Here is a 20,827-nt window from a genome sequence, read left to right on the forward strand (position 1 = left end):
TTCCCCCCCCTTATTATGCAAGAAAAAAACCCTGCATTTTCAGAGACGTTCTTACCAGGATAACTGCAGTGAAGTATCACACAGGTCCAAATAAGAATGTTCTGCCACGTTCAACTAACCCGAAATAATTGAAGACTATTTTTTAATAAATTCAGCTGCCTTTCCTTACTAACACTGCTTTAAACTTGCAGCTCATACCCCGACTCTCTTTTTGAGGGAAAGTCCCTGGCAAACTACATCTTCCACATTGCTATAAGGAATCTCCCTGTCTTTCATTAAAGATACGAATTTTCTGATGTTCTAGCTCAGAGTATCACGGAAGACGTGTTTTATCGCTAGCTGTGCTAGAATGTATTGGTGAAACAGCTACATTATTCAAACAGAAAATATCGGCTATAGAGCTTTACAGGCATCTTTGCTTAAACACCAGCAGCGTAAATACAAACGCATAAGAGCCTGAGAAGTTGACATGAGATGCACCAGTCGTACTGACTGGCTCCGGTAGGTGTGCCAGGGCAGGTATCACAGCAGAAGTTAAAGGGAACAGAGCAAGACAAATACAGGAAAAGCACCCACTGATACAGATGCTTATTGATGTGGGCCCCTTGTTCCTCAACGGTGGACACGCACTTCTATGCGAGCGCAACTAGTGGTGCGCCCTTAGCAGGGTTTGGTGAGATGGACTCATTGATCTCCCTGGAACTGTCCCAAACGCACCCACCACCCACAAAACCAAGCCAACTGGTACCCAAGAGACCTCAAACATTAAAGCAGCACAACTCTCCTAAACCCTGTCAATTCAAAATTCCCAATTTCTTCCCCTCATACAAAAGTGATTAAAACTAGCCACCTGTTAGAGGCACACATCCACACTCAGCCCCGCTCAGTTAATATCCATAAGGAAAAGAAAGAAAACAATTATACAGAGAATAATGTTCTTTGACACCATTTCTACATGTTGCCTTTTCTATTATTGCAAATATTTGTCTTTGAAAGTCTTTTTCTGCATGAAAAATGAGATTTACTGCGCATGGAAACATTACAGACTATTACTCCAAACCAACTACACTATTTTAAACTTAATAAAATAAGGTTACTATGATAATTTTATAAAACATCCGTAGATTTTAAAATTAAGAGTCAGATTCTATGTGAGATCAATAACATTTTCATAGCTCTATAAAGATTCTCTGATGTTGAAAAGTATGAAGCGTTTTATGTAAGTGAAACATCTCTTATACTGAAGGGTTTAGATTCCACCAGAAAGTGCATCTCAATCACACCTTACCAGTAGGAAAAATATTGGGATTATCTTTTAGACAGAAGTCTAGTGTATCCTGCAAAATGGTGCAAGTGAGTGAACAAGTCCTTCAGTTATAGCTAATAGAAGCGTCACCCGTGCGGTATAAAATGCGAAGAGGGCGGCGATGCACGCTGGCATTCGATCACATGCACTTGTAGGTTCGTTTACCCTTCAAGGCAATTTCCATCCACTGGGTCTCAGCACACCAACTGTAACGCAGTTGTGCGATCCCAATCTTCTGCCATCGCAATGAACGGGAGATTGCAAAGCAGGTATTGGGGTTGACAGCACAGAAGGAGAAAAAGACGTTATGAAAAACCAGATGATTAGCAATTGTAACAAAAAAGTGACAATTACATGCACTGCTACTTCAGTCCCTTCATCCTTCTTTTTATATGTCCCTCTGGGAGACGGCACACAGATCAGTCTATAGGATGCAGCACGCCTATAGAAACAGTTCTCAAACCTCTGTTGTTTTTGGTGGTTTTTTTTTTTTTTTTTTTTTCCCCAGTGCTTTCTGCATCACCATCTTTACTAGGGACAAGGTTAGGGCCTTTGAGGCACAGGGGAGACATTACCATATCATACCCACATCAAACTACTGCCTAAACACACAGGCTTGACAACAGCTAGGAGGAAAAAAAAATGCGGAATAAGACAACATGTTACAACAGGAACCACCTGGAAGGGGGGGGAGGGGTGGGAAGTATAGAGGTTTCCCAATATCCTTGCCTATCCTGCCAAACAGATCAGATGTGCTTTCATCCTTTACAATCTTTGACCACCATTTAGGATGCTGCATCACTCCAGGCCTGACACTATGCTCTTACCTTCTGTTATTAAACACTGCTGCTCTAAAAACTGTTAGGATCCATCATCCAAAAAATAACTGGTAGACTTTAGCTTTGCTAGTCATGATGGCAGCTGGCATCGAGTGCATCTCTCCAGTTAAACTTCTCTGATGTTTCAGAAAGCACCTTTGAGCTATGAACTTCAGAAAAAGAAAGAGGGAAGCTGACAGCACCCCACTAGGGCGAGACGTAAACAAATACTTTACAACTGAAATGGCTCAATACTTCTGGATTAGCAGGAGAAGACAAAACATCAGTGCCCTGCTTCCAGGACTGTGTTACCTTACCAATCTTTTCACCATTCAGCAGCACAGAGAGGGTTTGAAAGCAATTTCAACACATGAAAATTCAAAGATTTAACCCAGGAATCCCGATGCTCTGTACCGACCACTTTATCACCAACAAGACCTCTTTCCAAAACCCCCTTAAGCTCTCTGTCCAACAATACAACATCAGTATCTGGATCCAACCACTCCCAAATTGCAAATGCTACCCAAGCAAGGTTTCGGATCAGCAGGGTAAGACACTAAACCCACACTGGGTTCCTAATACAATTCCTACATAAGGTAATGAAGACCTGCCTGAACCCCAGAGCGTGCCCACGAACGCATACTGCCCAGGCAGCAGCCAACCTCCCCTTGAGCACAAACTACAGAGCCATACTGACACACGGTCCCCAGGCACAGTACGTCCATTTACCACAGGACCCCACCGTAGAGTAGACACAAGGGTCTGAACCCAGGTGATGTACAAGCTGGTGTCCTGGACTTGGCACCGCTATGTGAAACCCTGGCTCTCCATCCCCACACTTTTTTTTGCCAAGAGAACCTGAGCTGAGAGCCAAGGGGTTTCTTTTCCAGAGGAGCAGGAGCTGATTTATTGCCTCACATAGCTGTAACTAGCCCCTCCAGGAACAGAACTGACAGTCCAGTAGGTCTTTCAGTGAAAAGGAAGGATCCAATACCAGACCCATCCAGTTTCGTCGTGTATCACAGGAGTTCACTGCTCATGCTTCACTGTTTCTGGATTGCACTATTGTCATCTGGGGTCATCATTAGAGACGATCTGATTGCATTTTCCCTTCAAGGAACCACATGAGCTTTTCAAATCATTAGACACAGGGCATTCAACAGCCATTGGCTAATAGCCACCTTGGTCACTATTTCTAGTACCCTGCAGCGTCACTATAAATATACATAGTTCACAGCTAGTGGTGCCAACTGGGGCTATTCTGGGAAATGGGGTGAAAACCACATAGTTCATAAACCAAAACACAGTCTGGTTTGAGTGATGCTTTTCTGGTAAAGCTACAAGGTCATCCACCCAGGTGAGGACAGATGAGCCATCTTCATGGAACTGAACAGTTTCACATGGCCTTGGCAAAGCATTTGAGCCAGTAACTATTGGCAAAGCATAGGCAGAAAATTTGCAGCTGACATCTTCCATGCAGAAACACTTGATATAGTGAATTGTAACGCTTGCAATTTCATGACCAGTTCTGTTGAACTTTCCTGGGAAAATCCATGGAGAAGTATAAGTTTTAGTAATCCTCCACGTAAAACTCTGTTTGAGCTGTTTAACGTGTTTTTTTGTTCTTTAATTGTTTTTTAAAGGAAATAAGTAGCATGTATTTTAGTTTGAATTTGTTTTGAAATTAAGATTGAAATACAGTATTTTTCAAGAGAAAAATATGCATGCTTTCCTGAATATGTGACTCTCCTTTCCGGGCCAACAGCACTGTTCCTCTTTTACAAAGGAAGTTAAAACAGAAAACTGGAAACAGCCATTTCCAACATCAACTTCAACAAATGGAAGAGCTATAAAGTTGATTAGGGCAATAATACAAGAACTAAAAACAGTGATAAAGGCTTTATGGTCCATATGTACTTCCACCTGGAAAGGCCTTAAAAGCATCACACAAAATCCACAGTGCCTCAGAGATCGGTAAGAGTATTGTGATACCTCCTTACAAAAACAGCAGACAGTGAAATTGTTTAGCTGAAAAAACACAAGTCTATTCTCAGCTGTGTTGTTCGTAATACCTCAGGCATTGACAAACCCTCATGGATCCAAGGCAGGACCCATCTGGACAACACCCTTAATAACGTGCTTTAACTTTTTCTCAGCATTGAAGCGGTCAGGCAGTTGAACTAGGCGATCATGGTAGGTCCCTTCCAACTGGAAACATCCTATTCTATCAGTAAGCGTGGACTCCAGGAAGACCCTGAGCGGCCTGAATGATGGGGAGAAAAAAAAAAAAAAAAAAAGAGTATTGGGTGCAATCCGATTCAGCACAAAAACTTCAGGGAATGTGATTTTTCTGCAAAATAGAAAAACCTGATTTTTAGGCAGGTTCTTTGCAAACAGGAGGGAGAAGAGGCAAGTGCTTACACCAATGTTCCTGACAGACAGTGGAGAGCCCAGAAACGTCATAGATTATCCTTTGCTAGACCACTGACTACTACCCCTAGGGCTGAACAGAAGTCCTGTCACTAAGAACTGCCCACAAGCAGGAATTCTGCAGGAGACAGAGCCTTCACACATCTGAGGAGCCAGGGAGAAGAGCAAAGCAGCAAACACCCCCTGGGTGCCCCAGCCAGGCTTCAAGCCCAAGTCCAACTTACAGAATTGATACGAAGCTACAAGAGAGAGACAGAAGTGGGACATGTCCAACTTACATTGTCCTTCCCAAGATTCTCCAAGACAACAGCCCACCACAGCCACTTTCAAGATAAGATGGAAAGCTTTATTCAGGACATGCTCTGTTTGGTTTGGATGACCAAGTTGCTGTGCAGCTTCTGGGTAATAAAGATGACTTCAGTAAGACAAAAGCAGTAAAGTAGCTGAGAACCAGCCTCGCTTTTGAGATTACCAAATATAAACTCACACTCCACGTGAGCATAAATTCATTTCAGTGGTGGTGATGCCAGCTTTAATGGTGCTGAGATTCAGCGAGACTCTTCTGGACTCGCTGTTCCTGAAAACCTTTAAATAAAAAAAGGAACTGCCTGTGTTTTCATATGTATAGCAGTATGCCTATAACAGGCCATCAATCAAAAAATTCCTGCCGTTTGACTGACTTGCACAGCACAGAGCTTTGCCTGCGCTAGAAGACGCCTGTGCACGCAGAGCTCGGCACCAGCCCCAATACCCTGTTCTCAGTTTCACTGACAGCAGAACGCGAGGCTAAATTCTGCACTCAGTTCTGCTGTCGTCAACCTCAGGGTGGTACCACAGAAGGGACAATTTAATCAAAACCAGTATTTCCTTACTATAAATAATTAAGATTTTAAACACATTCTGTTCTTTGTCTCTGTATACTGCCCACGGCTGCAGGCTCGCATTGCTTCAGTATGTCAAGCTTGTCCTCACTATTTCTGGGAACCTTCTAATCAAAGCAGGTGGAAAATTCAACCCTAGCTGCTGCTTCTTTTTTTATTTTTGTTTTTTTTGTTGGGTTTTGGTTTTGTTTTTTTTTTAAAAAAAAAAAAACGCAAACAACAAAACACCACAAAAGGCTAGCTATTCCTGGATGTTGATTTTTTGGGAGGGGAACGCATTATAAATGCAGTTTAGGTAGGAAAGCCTGAAACACGTGTTACTGAGAGACGAATCATGCCAATAAAATTGACAGGTAATCTAGGTATCCAGTACTGTGTTCACTAGTAATGGCAGAGACATGTCTCAGAGCCACTTGTTTTACGTGTATTTAATAGTCATTTTTAAGATGAGGTGGATATTCTGACTTTTGAAGATACTATATAGCAGTTTTAATAGCAGTTGCTAACACAAAAGCCCCAAAGCTATACAATTTGTACCAATAAAGTAAACTGCCTTCAAAGCAGCAGGAAGAAAGTCAAAGGTAAACAAGCTACCACTGTTTGTTATTTTAACATTTCTTTGAACCAATATAAAATGACTTCTTCAAACCTTTACAACTTCTTAAGTAGTTAATTATTAAGGTCTAAAGGCATTTAAATAGCTCTTACACCATATAATCAGTATTCTTTCCATCATGTTTTCAGTTAGGTAAGGCATTAGAGACCTGGCCTTTGCCTACTGACCAAATGATGCATTTAGCTACACAAGCGCAAATCCAGAGGAGCTCCACGGACTTTATTTAAAGTCTTGACTGGAAGAGGAGACTCAGGACAGTAAATTTTTAAACTTCTGCACTGATTTCTCCCTCACTTCTCATATGGCAACAAAATGGCTACAATTTGCAGCACGTAATTTCTCCACCGGGACAAGCTGATAGGCATAAAAAGTTTAAAAATTAACAGCTGACTTCATCAATGCAATTATTTGATAATGTATGGCACTGGTTAACAGCCAATCTCAGAATACCAGGGGCACTGGTCAATACTAAAAGGGAATATGAATTTAAGGCTAGAAAATATCTCAAAAGCTCAGATTCAGCCTTCAAAGGGATCAAATATGCTGGGAATATTACAGAAAGCAGGTCTTGCTGAGGAAGCTGATTCCACTGTCAACCCAGTTATGCTGCAATGGCTTGTTAGTATCAAATTAGGAAATCCAAGTCTTCCTTTATGTACAAGTAATTTCCTTTTTTTCCTCTGTATACTAGAAGGTGCTGGATTCTATGTTTTTCCTCATTTTATTGGCATTACTGTTATTTCCCTCTCACTTACAGTATGCTGAAGCCACTAGCATTTATAAGACTGAATTTGGGGTTACTCTAAAGCAGCAGTGAAACGGATACTTTTGCATCATAGCAAGCACAGCATGTGTAAGGATTCTCAAGTAAAGAATGAATTCATACCGTACATCTTTCCCTAGACAGTTTCAGAAAGCAAGCTGAGTCTTAAAATAATATCACCTATGATGAAATTGAGTAATTCTGGACATCTAAAATATTTTGGTGTTTTGTGTTTGTTTCTACCATTCTGCAAGACCTTCTTACCTGAAGGTCAGGTGAGTTTTATACTCTCTAAAGCTCACCCCCAAAATACACATTCAGAACAACACATCAATAAAGGATGAAGCTCTGAGGCCCGTCCTTCAAGGCAGAAGTTTATTTCCACTGATTAATTTCATACAAGGTTTGATCTTTCAAACTGCATGGCCACCCGTGATCCCCACCAACACACACACTGTATAAGTCACAGCCAAATTCCAACCACAGCATTTGGACCCAGCTCTTTGCTGCCCCAAGTCATGATAAACACTCAAGATGTGAGAAGTGGGTACAGAGCAGTATGTGAATAGGAGGAGGAAGAGGCAGGATACAGAATTCAGAACCAGATTTAGAGTTCAAGGCCTTCAGTAGGGTCATGTCAGAGACCAACATCAGCTGGTAGAGACCTCAAGGTTTCTAGTCCAACATTTGCTTGAGTAGGGACTATCACAACACTAGAGCATGTCCATCCTACCAATAACCCTTGTCTGGCTGGATTTGGAGAGAAAAATGAAAATCAGTGACAGCACTTTATGCTGGAATAAGCATGGCATAAGAGATTTAGTGACCAGATATGCTTCAGTCTTCCTGAAGAGGCCTTCTGGCTTGTCAGCCTCTTTTGGAGGCAGCATTAAATTCAAGGAAAGTGTTTTTGCATTAATAATACATTCTCAGTGACTAAGAAGCAAGGCAACTTTCCCTCATTATACCAATAAAGCATTCAGAACTCCTGGCTTTTCTTCCTAAATCCTCCAAGCAGCTCTGTTCCGTGAATTAACCTTACCTATTGAAGGCTGATGGTGGATAAAGCCAGCCTAAACCGGCTTCCAACAGAGGGTTGAAACACAAAAGGAAGAAACACAGCTCAAGAAAGGCAGTTTTCCGAATTAGAAATGCTATTCCATACTTTCCTGACTCCTCGCTTTGCACATGCTATTAAAAATAGCAAGTAAAACGCCTTATTTCTGAAAGTACGCATCCTGATGCGTACACAGCCCTCCCTCGGCCGCGTGGCTCAAGGCACGCCGCAGTGTTGCTCCCGCACTCTATTGAGCGGCCGTCATCCCAAGCCACAAGATCTCTACTGAAACATGACGACACCATAAATAGTTTAATTCAATCCAGAGAAGAAAAAAAAAAGCCATAGCTTTCAATGTGTACCCTGCATAAATATCAAATCATAAGGTTCATCCAAACCTGGGACCTGGGAGAAGAAACTCAATGAATTAGCGTAATGATTTGTACTCTTATTGAGTATAAAGAACACAGAAAAAGCAGGGATGTAGGAGCTATTAAAAAAGGAAACATCCTTGTATCACTGACAGGAAAATAGTAAACTCTTTCGTCAATCATTTTAGTATAACAACGGTATTAAGATTTTTATACTTGGAATTAAAGCATTAATTATTATGCCCATCAGGAATATTTTTTCCATTGTAAAATTGCCTTTTACCATGCTAATAAACACCAAGCTTTGCATGTAAAAGTTAATCATGTTATCTCATTTATAGGTCAAAAGGCACAGACTAAAATAGTTTCTGCAATTCTCCCTAAATAACTAGCTTTTGCATATCAAGTTTTATGACACGTTAGAAACGAATGCAACTCAGACAGGATTTGAATAGCTGAGTAGATAGAGGGGGAAAGATAAGAGCAGATAAGAAAAATTTTGCTGTAAGCTAAGCCTTTTGAAAAAACCTGCTTAAAAATCAGGTTTCTTTTTTTTAAATTTCTGCACCCTAAATGAACTATGGATGAAACCATTGTACACAGGTCATTACTCAAAGTATCCACAGATTATGCTTCCAGCCACTATATGCATAAATGGTACGTCAGAACAACTTAATGCGTTAGAAAAAATTCATTTTAAATTACTCCAGCATTTCATTCAGGCTAAATGCAACTTCCACAGCTCCCACGTAACTTGTGGAAGTGGGGTGGAGGAATTTGTCTGCTTCTTGGGTATATTAATAATAGCCAGATGACTAAGTCCTCCTCCCATTTTTATAACATTTAAGCCTATTACTAGGGTCCTCTTTCCCCTTTGTTTTAGTAACATGGCAGGTTTGTAGGGATGCAGGAATACGGGCACCATGTCTACTTCCCCCATCATCAGATAAGCTTGGGTCATCCTCTTATCCAGAAGCTGCAGATACATGCCCACAGCATTTCAGCAGCTAACAACTGATGGTTAATAAAGATATTAGACTTATCTGCTCTTCTAGGAGGCAGCGTGCAGCCAAGGTTTGCCCATTTGATAGTCCCACACAGCAACCTGAGCTCTTACCATCTTTGAGCCCTCCCAGGACACAGTCACGTTTGTGTTGTGTTTAATGGGATTTCCAATGTAAGAGGAGCAGGCAGTTCACTTGCTTTCTGAAACGCATTAAAGAAAAGCACGCATGCGGTGCTAGCTTAGTGCCTTACACTCCCCTCCCGCGTAGAATCATAGAGTTGTTAGGGTTGGAAGGGACCTTAAAAGATCATCTAGTTCCAACCCCCCTGCCACGGGCAGGGACACCTCCCACTAGATCAGGTTGCTCAGAGCCCCATCCAGCCTGGCCTTGAACACTTCCAGGGATGGGGCCTCCACCACCTCTTTGGGCAACCTATCCCAGTTTGCATCTTCAGCGGAAATTGAGTCTGATGCACAAGAACAAAGCAATCTTCACAGCACCACGCTCCAGCCTCAGGGATAAGGTGTTAAGGTCAGGTAACCAAAGTGTTCCCCTGCTTTACAGAAAGCTGGCATCCAGACAGAAATACATAGCCTGAGGCACGGACAAGCTACTAAAAGGAAAAAAAAAAAAATAAATCAGGCCATTTATTTACATCCCTAAACCTGCTTCCCTGTGTCAAACCTCAAGCAGCCAGTTTGAGAACTGTTGGCCTCAGTAACATGTCCTGGATCTCATACGGCACATCACTGAGAAAGGCCGAGCATGAAGCCACATTCTCTATGGAAAATGAGCTGCTCAGAGAAGCCTCTGGTCATCTTGACAGAGGTGGAAGCGTTCCCCCCCAAAAAGGGAACAGTTTCATAACAAAAGCAGCTGTGCCACTACTTAGTCTCCATTCCAAAGACGTAACCAAGATGACTTGTGTGACCCAGTCTTTACCAAAGCAATCTGCATGACTTCAACACATGTGTCCAGCAGTATGTGCTGCAGACTCACCTCTAACAAATACACAACGTGTCAGGAAGATGCATGATGAGGTAGGTTTTGACATGAGCATCCCAAACAGCTTCAGGTCACGGACTACAGTTGGGATCGCTAAGATCTTTACTTTGATCATTGAAGAAAGCCATGAAGGTGGCAACAGCGCACAGCAATCTCCAGAATTGCATGTTCTCACTTGCCACCCTCTCTCACCTTGTCCACAAAGCCCGTCTGCAATCCCAACATTCATTGTCTCGTGTTGGGTTTTGATCACAAGTTCTTCAAGGTGAAGATTCTGTCCTTTACAGGCACAGCATGCAGACAGCTGCGCAGAGAAAGCTGGCCCATGACGCTGAGTCTGGCCAAGGAGGCTTCAGAGCAGCTCCAGTGCGGACACACAGATCAAACCACCCTGCCCATTCACATATCTACAAGACAGCAAGATGTAAACTGCTCAAACTGTTTCCCAGTCCCCAGAAGGGCAGCTCTGTGCCGTAGGTAATCTGGGTCTTACTGCTGTTTTACAGGACCCCATTTAAAGGCCTGAACATTGCATGTCTATGAACAGCAGCATTGTGGCTCTTTCCCCCCGCCCCAGTTGTGACTGGAAAGAGAACATGACTCAGATAGCACTACTGTGGCAGCATCTTCCTGGGACAGTCACTCTGCAGAGATGTCCTCTGCAGACCTCTCCTCAAAGCCCGTCTGCTTTGGGACTCTCCAGCAGAAGAAAGCTGTAAGAGCAGATCCCCTGGCTTCTACAACACAGCCTTCTGAGCACAAGAATGGTGTTCCTGAGGGAAGACCCACTGCATGGAGAATGTCTCTCCAACTCGACACTACTATCCAACAGGGCACGACGATGGCTCAGAGGACTGACGAGAGCACTTCCAGATCTCAGTGGGGTAGCCAACAACATGCTTTAGCTCTGCTGTCCCAGTAGAGCAGCTGGCACAAACAAGTCCTGCTGTATTTCCCAGCTGACAGCATGCATCCTGTGCTGTCAGCAGCCTGCCCTGCACCCAGACAATGAAACCTCCCCAGGGCCACCAGCGCCCAGCACTGACCTCCAGGGAGAACAGAGAGCACCAAGAACTGGCTGCCCGCGCAGAATGGCCCAGCAGGCAGCGTGCCCCTGCCACCCATGCAGCATGGACACATCAAGTCCCCACCTCAAACAAGGTAAAAGTAGTAATATGTCTTTTCTCCCTCACTGCCAGAAAAGGATTTCCCTGTGTCTTCAGGACTACAGAAGAGAATATAGCACCTTTGGAGGAAGGGAGCGCTCCCTGCGGCAAGGCCAGCCTGCAGTCCCTCTCCGCTCCGTCCAGAAGCCCAGGGATCCGTTCCACGCTGTGCAGCTTGACTCTTGCTTGGCTGATTTCTTTCCCAGCCTCCGAGCCTAAACATCACTGTGTGACATTCCCTCCCCTGCTAAGCGTCTTTCTGACTGTGACTGAAGAATCTGGCAAATAACCAAGTATTCTTTAACCTCCACATTAACTATTGTTAGCTTTGACAAAGCCCAGCTCCTGGGATGCCTGGAGTGGTATCGCTTACTGCTGCAGCCTACAGGAACTGCTGTAGTGGCGAGATTCAGAGTACAGGGATCAGGTAGCAGATGCAAAACAGAATCCTCACCCACAACACCCTCCCTTTCCCCGTTGCCTAATGAGCTTCAGGAGCAGCTACAACTTTTAAGCTTCTCATCGCTGGAAAAATGTTTGGAGTCAGTGAATGTGCGGAACAGAATTAGGTTGAAGACGCTGTAAGTTAGATGTTACTTTTAGACCACCGAGATGTGTTGGTAACATTGCAGATCCATAGAGCACTACAGTTATCTACCTTTTAGGAATCGAGAGGACATGGAGATGTTTGTCTCTAGCCAGGTTTGAGTGTTGGAAGGAGGCACAGGCTGCACCATCACCTCCTCAGCCCACACCAGGACCCTCTGGTTTGCACTCTTACTGCAGCAGTTCTAACAAGAAGTCCTTAGTCCTGCACCCCCCTGCACAAAACCTAGGATATGCCCTTCTGCCCGCATTCTCACGAACAAGTCCAAGCAGCGCAATCGGTTACGGCTGCTCTGAGCAGCACCGGAGATGGGCCTTCAGCTCCTTTTTTTAGAGGACTGCAGGCTTTGCAAAGCATCAGCACCAGCCACGTTCAGACAATCAAGCTGTCTTGGGATGGCAAATCCTAGGCAGAAACATCCACAGCAGTCACCAGGGACAGCTGAATTCAGGGACCAGAAGGTAGGTTTTCTTAACCAGACTTTAAGTTGCTTAATATAGCACACACTCTTCCCCAGTATCTGCATCATGCTGAGCTTGAAGTGTTCTAAGATTTGCACCAAGGAAGACTGGAGGGGTAGGAAAAGGGCTGCAGGAGAAAGCATTTAAAAAACAAGGGATGACTTCAGAGAAACACCGTATACAAGCAGCAACCTCTTAACACAGAGCTTGCAATGCAGAGGCTTGGTTAGTAATGAAAATAAAATGTAAACAACAGCTTAGTAAGGCAATGCAGCTGCAAGTCCATCTTAATCACAACAGCTGAAGATGTGAAGGGTTTGGGGTGGCTCACACCTTCCCTCTGGAGGGACGTCCTGCACTGTGTACACGTACACAAAATTAGTCTGTTAGATCTGTGCACCACAGGCCTCCTCATGCTACTCCAATGTTAAGTGAGTTTCAAGAATTACTTCAGTGCCAACACAACTGGATTCCTGCTGCGAGCAGACTTCATCTGCCTTTTCATTTTCCCATTGAGATGCCAAAGTTGCTTGTGTACTCCCCCTTTAAGGTCATCTTTACTTTGGACCTGTCCCATTCTGGCACCTCGATTTCTGCCGGTTTGCTCTGAACAGCCCTTTTTTTTTTTTCTGCTTAGATAGAGGAAACCCAGAGAGTATTTGTTCCCCACCTCTACCCCATCAAGGAAAACATCCAGCAAGAGCAAACTGCTGAGATTTTTTTTTGCAAAAGGTTAGAGTAGTGACTCTTGGGGTTGTCTCACCCCCCTGATAACTCTTCCACCAAAGCCAAGAGCCTGGAATCAGGGACTGCTGCAGAGCCCGTCTTGAAACTAATAAACACAAGTACCAGTGGTGCCAAAGGCTGCCTTGTTCAGCTGCTCATTGCCAACTCGGGCAGCGACTGCATCATAACAGTCACTATCTGTTTGCACAGGACAGGAATCGGGTGACCCCCTCTCAGGTGCTTCTTTTGCCACCTGCTCTCTAGAGCCTTTTTCTTTTCTTTGATTGCAGATGTTACCTTTCTACCCCCTGTACAATCCCTCCAGCTACACGAGCTTCATCAGGAGTTCCACAGAGAGCCTTCTGTCTGCTTGTGTAGCGCATGACAAGGCACATAATATGTTATACTAAAGTCACAGTCTATCTGTTTCGCATCAAGACGCGTACCAGTAGGACATTCAAAAAGGTAAAGGTGTCCCATTTCAGGTTAACTGTGAAAACAGTGTGGATAGCCAAAAGAAAAAAATAATATATCAATGCTAACATGACTGCTGGGAGCTTTTAATCAAAGTCAAGTCTTCGCAGATACACTTTTTTTAAAGAAGGTACTTACCTGTTCTCAAGCCCTAGTAATTCTATTGATCACTGCCCACAAGAAACTGTACTTTATAGGGCATACTGCCTCCGTATGATTGAAATAGCTTCCTTCCTTAATCAGCATATAATCAGATATTCCCACACAGAAGAACTATAGCCCTGATTGACAAGATAGTTACAAAAATAAACCTGAGGTTTAAATATAGCTTGCTCGGCTCCCTGGAAGGTATGTAGTATTGTGTTATACAAGTCTGCCATCGTTTTCCTTGAATTAATATAGTCCATATTCTCCCACTGCCTTGATCTCTATCAATTAAACAGCTACCAGATCTGTGTTATACAGGAGAGCTGGCGGCTTGGGTTAGGTGGGAATGGCAACTAGCTTTCCCTCCGCTTGGACTGACCTACCATCAATATTTCATTGGCAGTTAACATGTACAGATCTTGAGTTCATGTACCAGTTGAATGTATGATGTCTGGTGCAATTGTAGAGGTAGGCAGGTAAATAAGTGTGCAGGACTACACAGCTATGTATGGAAACAAAATACATATGCCCAACACGAAGGGATATATTTGGGTGAGATATAGGTCTTTGTATGCAAACAGACAAGCTCGGCAGGCAATATTTAATGATTTCCTCTTTCTAGGGTGGACAGTTCAATAGCACAATACTCATTGCATTTCTCCCAATCTATCAGGATGTTCTGATGTGTTAAATATGCAACGTAATGAGGGCAGAGCTCTATAGCCCTGTTCCTCTCGTTTCAGAAAAAAAAAAAAAATTTAAAACCCATTCTAATTATGAAATGCTTTTCATCTCTTAAAAACCTCCCCATTGCTGACTGGCTAAAAAAAAAAAAAAAAAAAAAAAACAAAAACATGGGACAGACCTCATATTTATTATGCAAATCCTTGGCATTAAGAAAACAAATCACCAACTAACATCTGTCCCACCCTAAAGGGAAAATAAATAAAATTTAAAAATAAACAAAACAAAACGAGACAACCACCAAACCACCACCCCCTTTTCAACCACGCTCCACGACGCAACTGCCGGCACACCACCCGCTGGAGCGGGGAGGGAAGAGCCTCCCGAGCCCGCTTCCCCGCCGGTGCTGCAATGTCCCCGCCACGGCACGGCACGGCACGGCACGGCTCGGCTCGGCGGCTCCCGGCCCGCCGCCGCGCACCCGGCCCGGCCACTGCGGTCCTTTCGTCGCCGCACCACCCCCCCTCCTCCTTTCCCCGCTCCCCAACCCACCTTTCCCTTCCATCGCGGAGCTTTGAGAGCGCCGGGAAGTTGCCGGGAAGTTGCCGGAAGATGCGCTCCCTCCTCAGCCGAACGCCCGGCGGGCAGAGCCGGCTCCGCGGTGGGGACGGCGCCGACACAGCCTGGGAGCTGCAAGCAAGCAACCACCGCGCGGGGGGGGGAAAGCGTGAGCCGCCGAGCCGCCCCCCTTTAGCCCCCCCCGAGCCCCCCGTGCCCAGCCCCGCGGCCGGGGTCGGGAGCGGAGCGCAGCGCGGCCGCGGGGGGAGCGCGTTACCTGCGCGCCGGCGGGAGCTGTCCCTGGCCGAGCGGTGCTGCGGGGGCGAGTGGCTCCGCGGCCCGCCGCGCTGCCTGGCGCCGCCCGCATGCGCGCCCCGCCCGCGCCCCGCCTCCGCGGCCCGCAGCGCGGCAGCGCCGGGCCCCCGGGATGCGCGGGGGAGGAGCGGCGGCTCGGCCGGGGTGTCCCCCCTCTCCCCCCGGCCCCGCTGCCCGGGGAGCGCTGGGTTACACAAGGCGGGCGGAAACCCCCCGCTGGTTTATGGTGGGAGTCCCGCTGGGCGCGGAAATCACCTCCCGGGCACACGGAGGTGGCATCCGCGCAGCACAACGCAGAACACATCCCGGCTGCTGCATAGGCACCGGCTGGTTTCTGCAGGTGGTGTGTGTGTGTGATGCACGTCACACATGGTCAGAGGCAAACCCCCAGGCCACAGCACTCAAATTCAGAGGGGTTTGTCCACTCGCCATAGCCTCCCGCTACCATATAAACCAGACTAAGGCCACAACACCTGCCAACAGGGAGCGGATCTCCTAGAAGATGCCCACTCTCGGGTTCAGGCCTTCCCTGGATGTGTTGTTTCAAGATTAATTATGCTGATTCATAAAACATCCAGCTCATGGCTAGTTCGGGCTTTTCTGCTTTTGCATCCAGCCACCAGACTTGGTCCCTCTTTGGCTGCTTCATAAAATAAGCAGTCCCCTAAATGAGAAGTTGATAAAACATTCATACCAGAAACAAGTCACTTCAGAGACCACAGATTGAGCTCCTTAAGTTTGCCCCGTAAGGAAGTTTCTCCACAGTGGAATTATTCCTGCGGCTCTGAAGTTTTTCTATAATTTTCAACTCTGGTACGATGGGGATGTAAACCCCAGTTCTGTGCTTTTTATGATTTGTGTTCCTGAAAAAGCAGCTCAAGGCATCCACTGTGCTGGGAGCTGCACATGTAGAGGATAGATGGCTCCAGCACTACATAAGTTTCTGAATACAGGAACAATAATTCCTCTCTCCTACTGCTTCTTTATGCATCCTGGTGTTCATATTCACCTTCTCACCTGAAACCCAGTACCGGCAAACCAGTCGGTGGTTACATAGGGTTTCTCATGCTCCTCATCCAAGCTGCTGTACCCCATCCTGCAGACACCGCCTACAGGCTCCCCCAGCCCAAAGCACAACCCTGAATTTGGTTATGAAAGTGAGCATTGTGCACATGATCCCACCTTACTACATGGTCCAGGCAGTTCTGTACAACACCTGCTCCAATCCCAGCTACCATCACACAAGGTGGCAGGGCACGTAAATTGGAGATGGCACACTAGTACCCCTGAAAATCAACTAGAAACAGCCCAGCAGGGTGAAGATCCACCATATAAAATTCACATGTTAATTGGCTCCTACCCATTTATTAAGTCCTACATTATTGTGAAGAATAACATTAGTTTTATTTTATTTCAGGATTGAATATTCAGGTATTATAGGTGAGCTTTGAGTCAAAACGCACTATAAAGAGCTGACAAAGCAGACAGAGTTTATGACAAATAGAATGTTGAGTTAAACTTCTACTGTTTCTTCAGTTTTTCTCATCAAATGGTGGGATCCTATTTCCCATTGTTACAGTTTTACCCACCATCAGCGCCCGACTGACCAGACTAGACTTCCAGGTCAACCTGTGTGCTTTTTCTGAAAGCCCAAATGAAACAATAACTCTTTTCAAGGTCTATTAGTCCTTATTAATGTTCCAAAATGCAATCAAAATATACACCAGAGTGCTCAATAACTCCTCAGCCAGTTATTTTTAAAAAGACTTGGACTCAAGTTATCAGCTCCCACAGATTAAAACCGGGCAAACTCTCAGAGGCCATTGAAGTTCCTGGCATCCAATTTCGTGAACAATTTTCAGCAGGAAGAACTGAGGGCAAAGAAACACCCTGACTTTTAAGGTATGGCCAGGCTATTTACCAAGAACATAATCTGAGGCACCATTCCTAATACCAGGCACTGGACCAAGGAACCAAGAGACTCCTTTCAAAGCTGTGCACTCCTTGGAAAGCAAAGAGCCATCAATAATTCAGCTTCACGGGAAAAGGTGGGGAACAGTTCCCAGCTGGAGGCATAGGCTGAGCCCCACCCACTGCCACAGGAATACACAGAGACCAAGTTTCCCAAACATAGGAAATACATTTTTCCAAAGTCCCAAAAGAGACAGCCATAACATGCTCCCCATTAGCAAAGGCAGGTTGCTTTCTTCCAGGGTTTGTTTTCTTTGTGGAGGTCCTCTCCATGGAGAGGGACATGAATTAGGACTTCAGAGGGCTCACCCTTGGGGAGCAAGGCAAACTTGTTAATTTTTGTTTTGCTTTTGAGCTCTGAAGCTTTTCTTCCTTTGAGGTAACAGCAGGCAAGAAAATAGTTCAAACAAAACACAAACCCACCAATCCGCGTATTCAGTTTCAATCACAGTTTATGTCTTTCTGGATCACATTTGGGATATCATGATTTCCCTTCCAGATCATGAAACACACTTAAGACACATGTTCTTAAAATAAAAGGCCAGCATTAAGAAAGAAGCCCCTCCCTACGCAGAACAGATGAAGCCCCTTCAAGGATTCTCTCCTCAATATAAAGAAGCAAATTCAAGGGAACGAATCCAGTGGATGTTTTCCCTCCCTTAGCATTTACAGGTCACCTTTCAAACACCTTATCAGTAGAAAGGAATATAATACTGCCTGTGCTCTACTCTAGATTTTAATTGTGCATCCTGCATGAAAGTATCAAGCAAGCCGGACCAGCTTGAGTTAGATCACTGTTTCTCCTACAGACCCTCAGGAAAGTCAGACCTGTGTCTACTGTGGCTTTGCAAGTAACAACCAGCAAATGAAGATACACACATTTATGGCATCTCAGTAATGCATCAAGGCGTTCTCCAAACCACAGTAAGACAAAGCGCTGCAGCACTCTGGAGACGCAGATGTGCTGAGCCTGGACTCTTTCCCGTCCACACCTCTTGAGACAAAGTGGAAGGAGAGCTTCTGAAGCACCATCCTCCTGTACTAAGCCCACAGGGTTGCTAGCGGTGCTTCCCTCGCTTCTCAGATGTTTGCTTTGCATGTTGAAGCCTTTGGAGTAAGCTGGAATCATGGTACAAATAAGGAAGTGGCTCAGTCCAAGCACAAACCACCCCTTGCAGACCCTCTTCACAAGGCTTCAGTGTGTCCTTGGCTCCCATCATAGCAAGGGGATCATCATTTGGCAGAGGCAGAGTTATTCACCCTTGGTGTTAGTCCTGAGTTGTTTCCATGAGGCTACCAACACAGGGCTTCTTCAAGGCTGCCTGCACCATTGTTTTATCAGCAGGGTTCTTGCCCAGCATGCGCTACTGGAGACATGCACAAGACCAGCTTGCTTTAAGAACAGTCCCAGTGCTACCCCCTCTCCCCAGAGGGAGCAGGACAAGGTGTATGGAAGTAAGTCTTCTACTTGGCAGAGAAGAACTAAGCCTGGACAGACGAGAGGGGACACAGCAAGGACTCAGCTTGGCTGCTCTCACATGGTGGTCCAGACAAAGAAGTATTACACAGGCCTCCAGCCCCTGAGGAACCTCCTGCTTCCCCCCATTGATAAGGGATGCTGGGCAGAGCCTGCTGGAATCAGTGCTGCCTGTCCTCCTTCCACATCCAGCCTCTGGAAGCAGCTGGCTCAGGAGCAACCCCAAGCACAGACATGAAAGAGGCAAGTGGCCATTTCAGCATTGCCGCAGACAGTAAGCCCACGTGATGATCATACATGGTCTCCCAGCTGCTGCTGCTCCTGCCCATCTGCTACCCTGGCACAGTGCCTCCTTCTCTAGAGGGAACCTCCATTCACAAGGGCAGAAGCACCAGCCAGCCTGCAAGGTCATGCATGTAGCCATGCACACGCTGCCATGTCCACATGGGGCACTTCTGCATGAGGCTGGATGTGCCAGGAGGGAGCAATTCCACCAGTGGTGGGATTTCGCCTGCTCAGTGCCGGTTCCTGATGATGACCATCCAAAACAGCAAACCCAGGCAGAGGCACTATTTCAAGGGCCAGGGAACATAACTTCTGTACCAAGCTCTACGCAAACCTGGCCACAAGGCAGCTTCAATTCTTCACTGTGATTTCCAGGGAGCGTGAATCCAGGTGCCTCTTCCCAAACTGCCCAGAAGCCAACTTTAGTGCCCAGATGAGAAGAATTCCTGGCTAGAGACAGAACTGCCCTCACCGCAGGTCACACAAAGGCACTTGTCTTGCCCACAGCTTAAAGACAGCATTCCTTAAAGACAAACAGTTCAATCAAAAAGGAGCTGCACTGAGTTCTGACCAAGGATGAGGAATAACTACTAAACGTGATGTTTGGCATGGGTCTAACCTTGAAACCAGTGCACCCCTTGAAACCATCTGCACTGGTGAGCAAGACTCAGCCAAGTGCTTCTGGAAGTCCTTTTTTGGACTCCAAAGCATCTATTCCTGCAGACCAATGTGCATCATTAGCTAACCACCATCATTAGCCAGGAGAACGTATTCCTTTAGGACAGGAAAAAAAGAGACCTCAACACAGCTCTGTACCACATCAGGCTCAGAAGATGTTCACGTGCCATGAACTGTGCTCAGATAAGCACAAACCAAAGCAGCAGGTTCCAAGAAAGTAGGCCATGACACAGCAGCAGCAGGAAGGACCTCTAACACTACTACAAAAGGAAGGAATGCAGTGGGGGAAAGAGGGAGTAAACAGAGACTAGAAGTTTTTAATAATATGAGTAGCGTAAAATACAAAGAACATTCTGCAAGCTGTAGTGATCACCTTGAGGGATGATGTACACAGCTTCTGTTTATGAACAAGAGAAATAATAACTGTGACATCATCAGCTGATGTCACTTCCTTACATCATCCAAGTAGTTGCTAGAAGCATATCTTAAGTGCATTAGGAGCTGGTGTGAGGAATAAAGACCAAAACAAGCCATGACCTTTGAGTAAGCAGTCTGTTTAATTACATACAATTATTGATCAACAGTTGGGATTAATCAGCCAGCATTATATTAATAAAGGAAAAAGCACTAACAAAGTCACAGAAGTACCAAAACAAGGGAGTAGTTTTACACTTACTTGCAACTAAGTCATCAAAAATTACTATGGAAGAAAAACGTGACGGAAGGTAACCATCCTTGGACTGACTCAGAGGAAGGTCCTTCTGAGCACCAGCACTGGGCTGGCAAAGTACCATCAGCTTCCTTCTGCCACTATTCTTCATGAACTTTCTGCACGCCCATTAACATTAACAAGAGTCTTGCTATTGACTCTAACGGTAGTTGGATCTGACCCAAACACAGCTCAATCCCAAGTTCTAGTTTGCTGTGAGGTACCAAGCACCCTGAGCTCCTCAAAGTCCAGGAAAGCTAGAGGCTGTACTCAGTCCTCGCAGCAAAACACATTATGTTCTCAGGGTTAGCACTC

General features: G+C 45.4%; 1 protein-coding gene across 1 annotated transcript in view; it reads right to left on the reverse strand.

Annotated features, from left to right (window-relative positions):
• The window catches only part of FGF12 (fibroblast growth factor 12), a 232,866-nt gene extending 217,356 nt beyond the window's left edge, over nucleotides 1–15,510 (reverse strand). Inside the window, exons 1-2 of the mRNA XM_063337440.1 lie at nucleotides 15,355–15,510; nucleotides 15,072–15,209 (exon numbers count right to left, since the gene is read on the reverse strand). Of these exons, the coding sequence (XP_063193510.1) occupies nucleotides 15,072–15,084 (13 nt within the window). The 5' untranslated portion in view covers nucleotides 15,085–15,209; nucleotides 15,355–15,510. The remainder of the gene's footprint in view (nucleotides 1–15,071; nucleotides 15,210–15,354) is intronic.
• Between the last annotated feature and the right edge of the window lie 5,317 nt (nucleotides 15,511–20,827).

The sequence above is a fragment of the Chroicocephalus ridibundus genome, chromosome 6, assembly GCF_963924245.1.
Source record: "Chroicocephalus ridibundus chromosome 6, bChrRid1.1, whole genome shotgun sequence".
Classification (NCBI taxonomy): domain Eukaryota; kingdom Metazoa; phylum Chordata; class Aves; order Charadriiformes; family Laridae; genus Chroicocephalus; species Chroicocephalus ridibundus.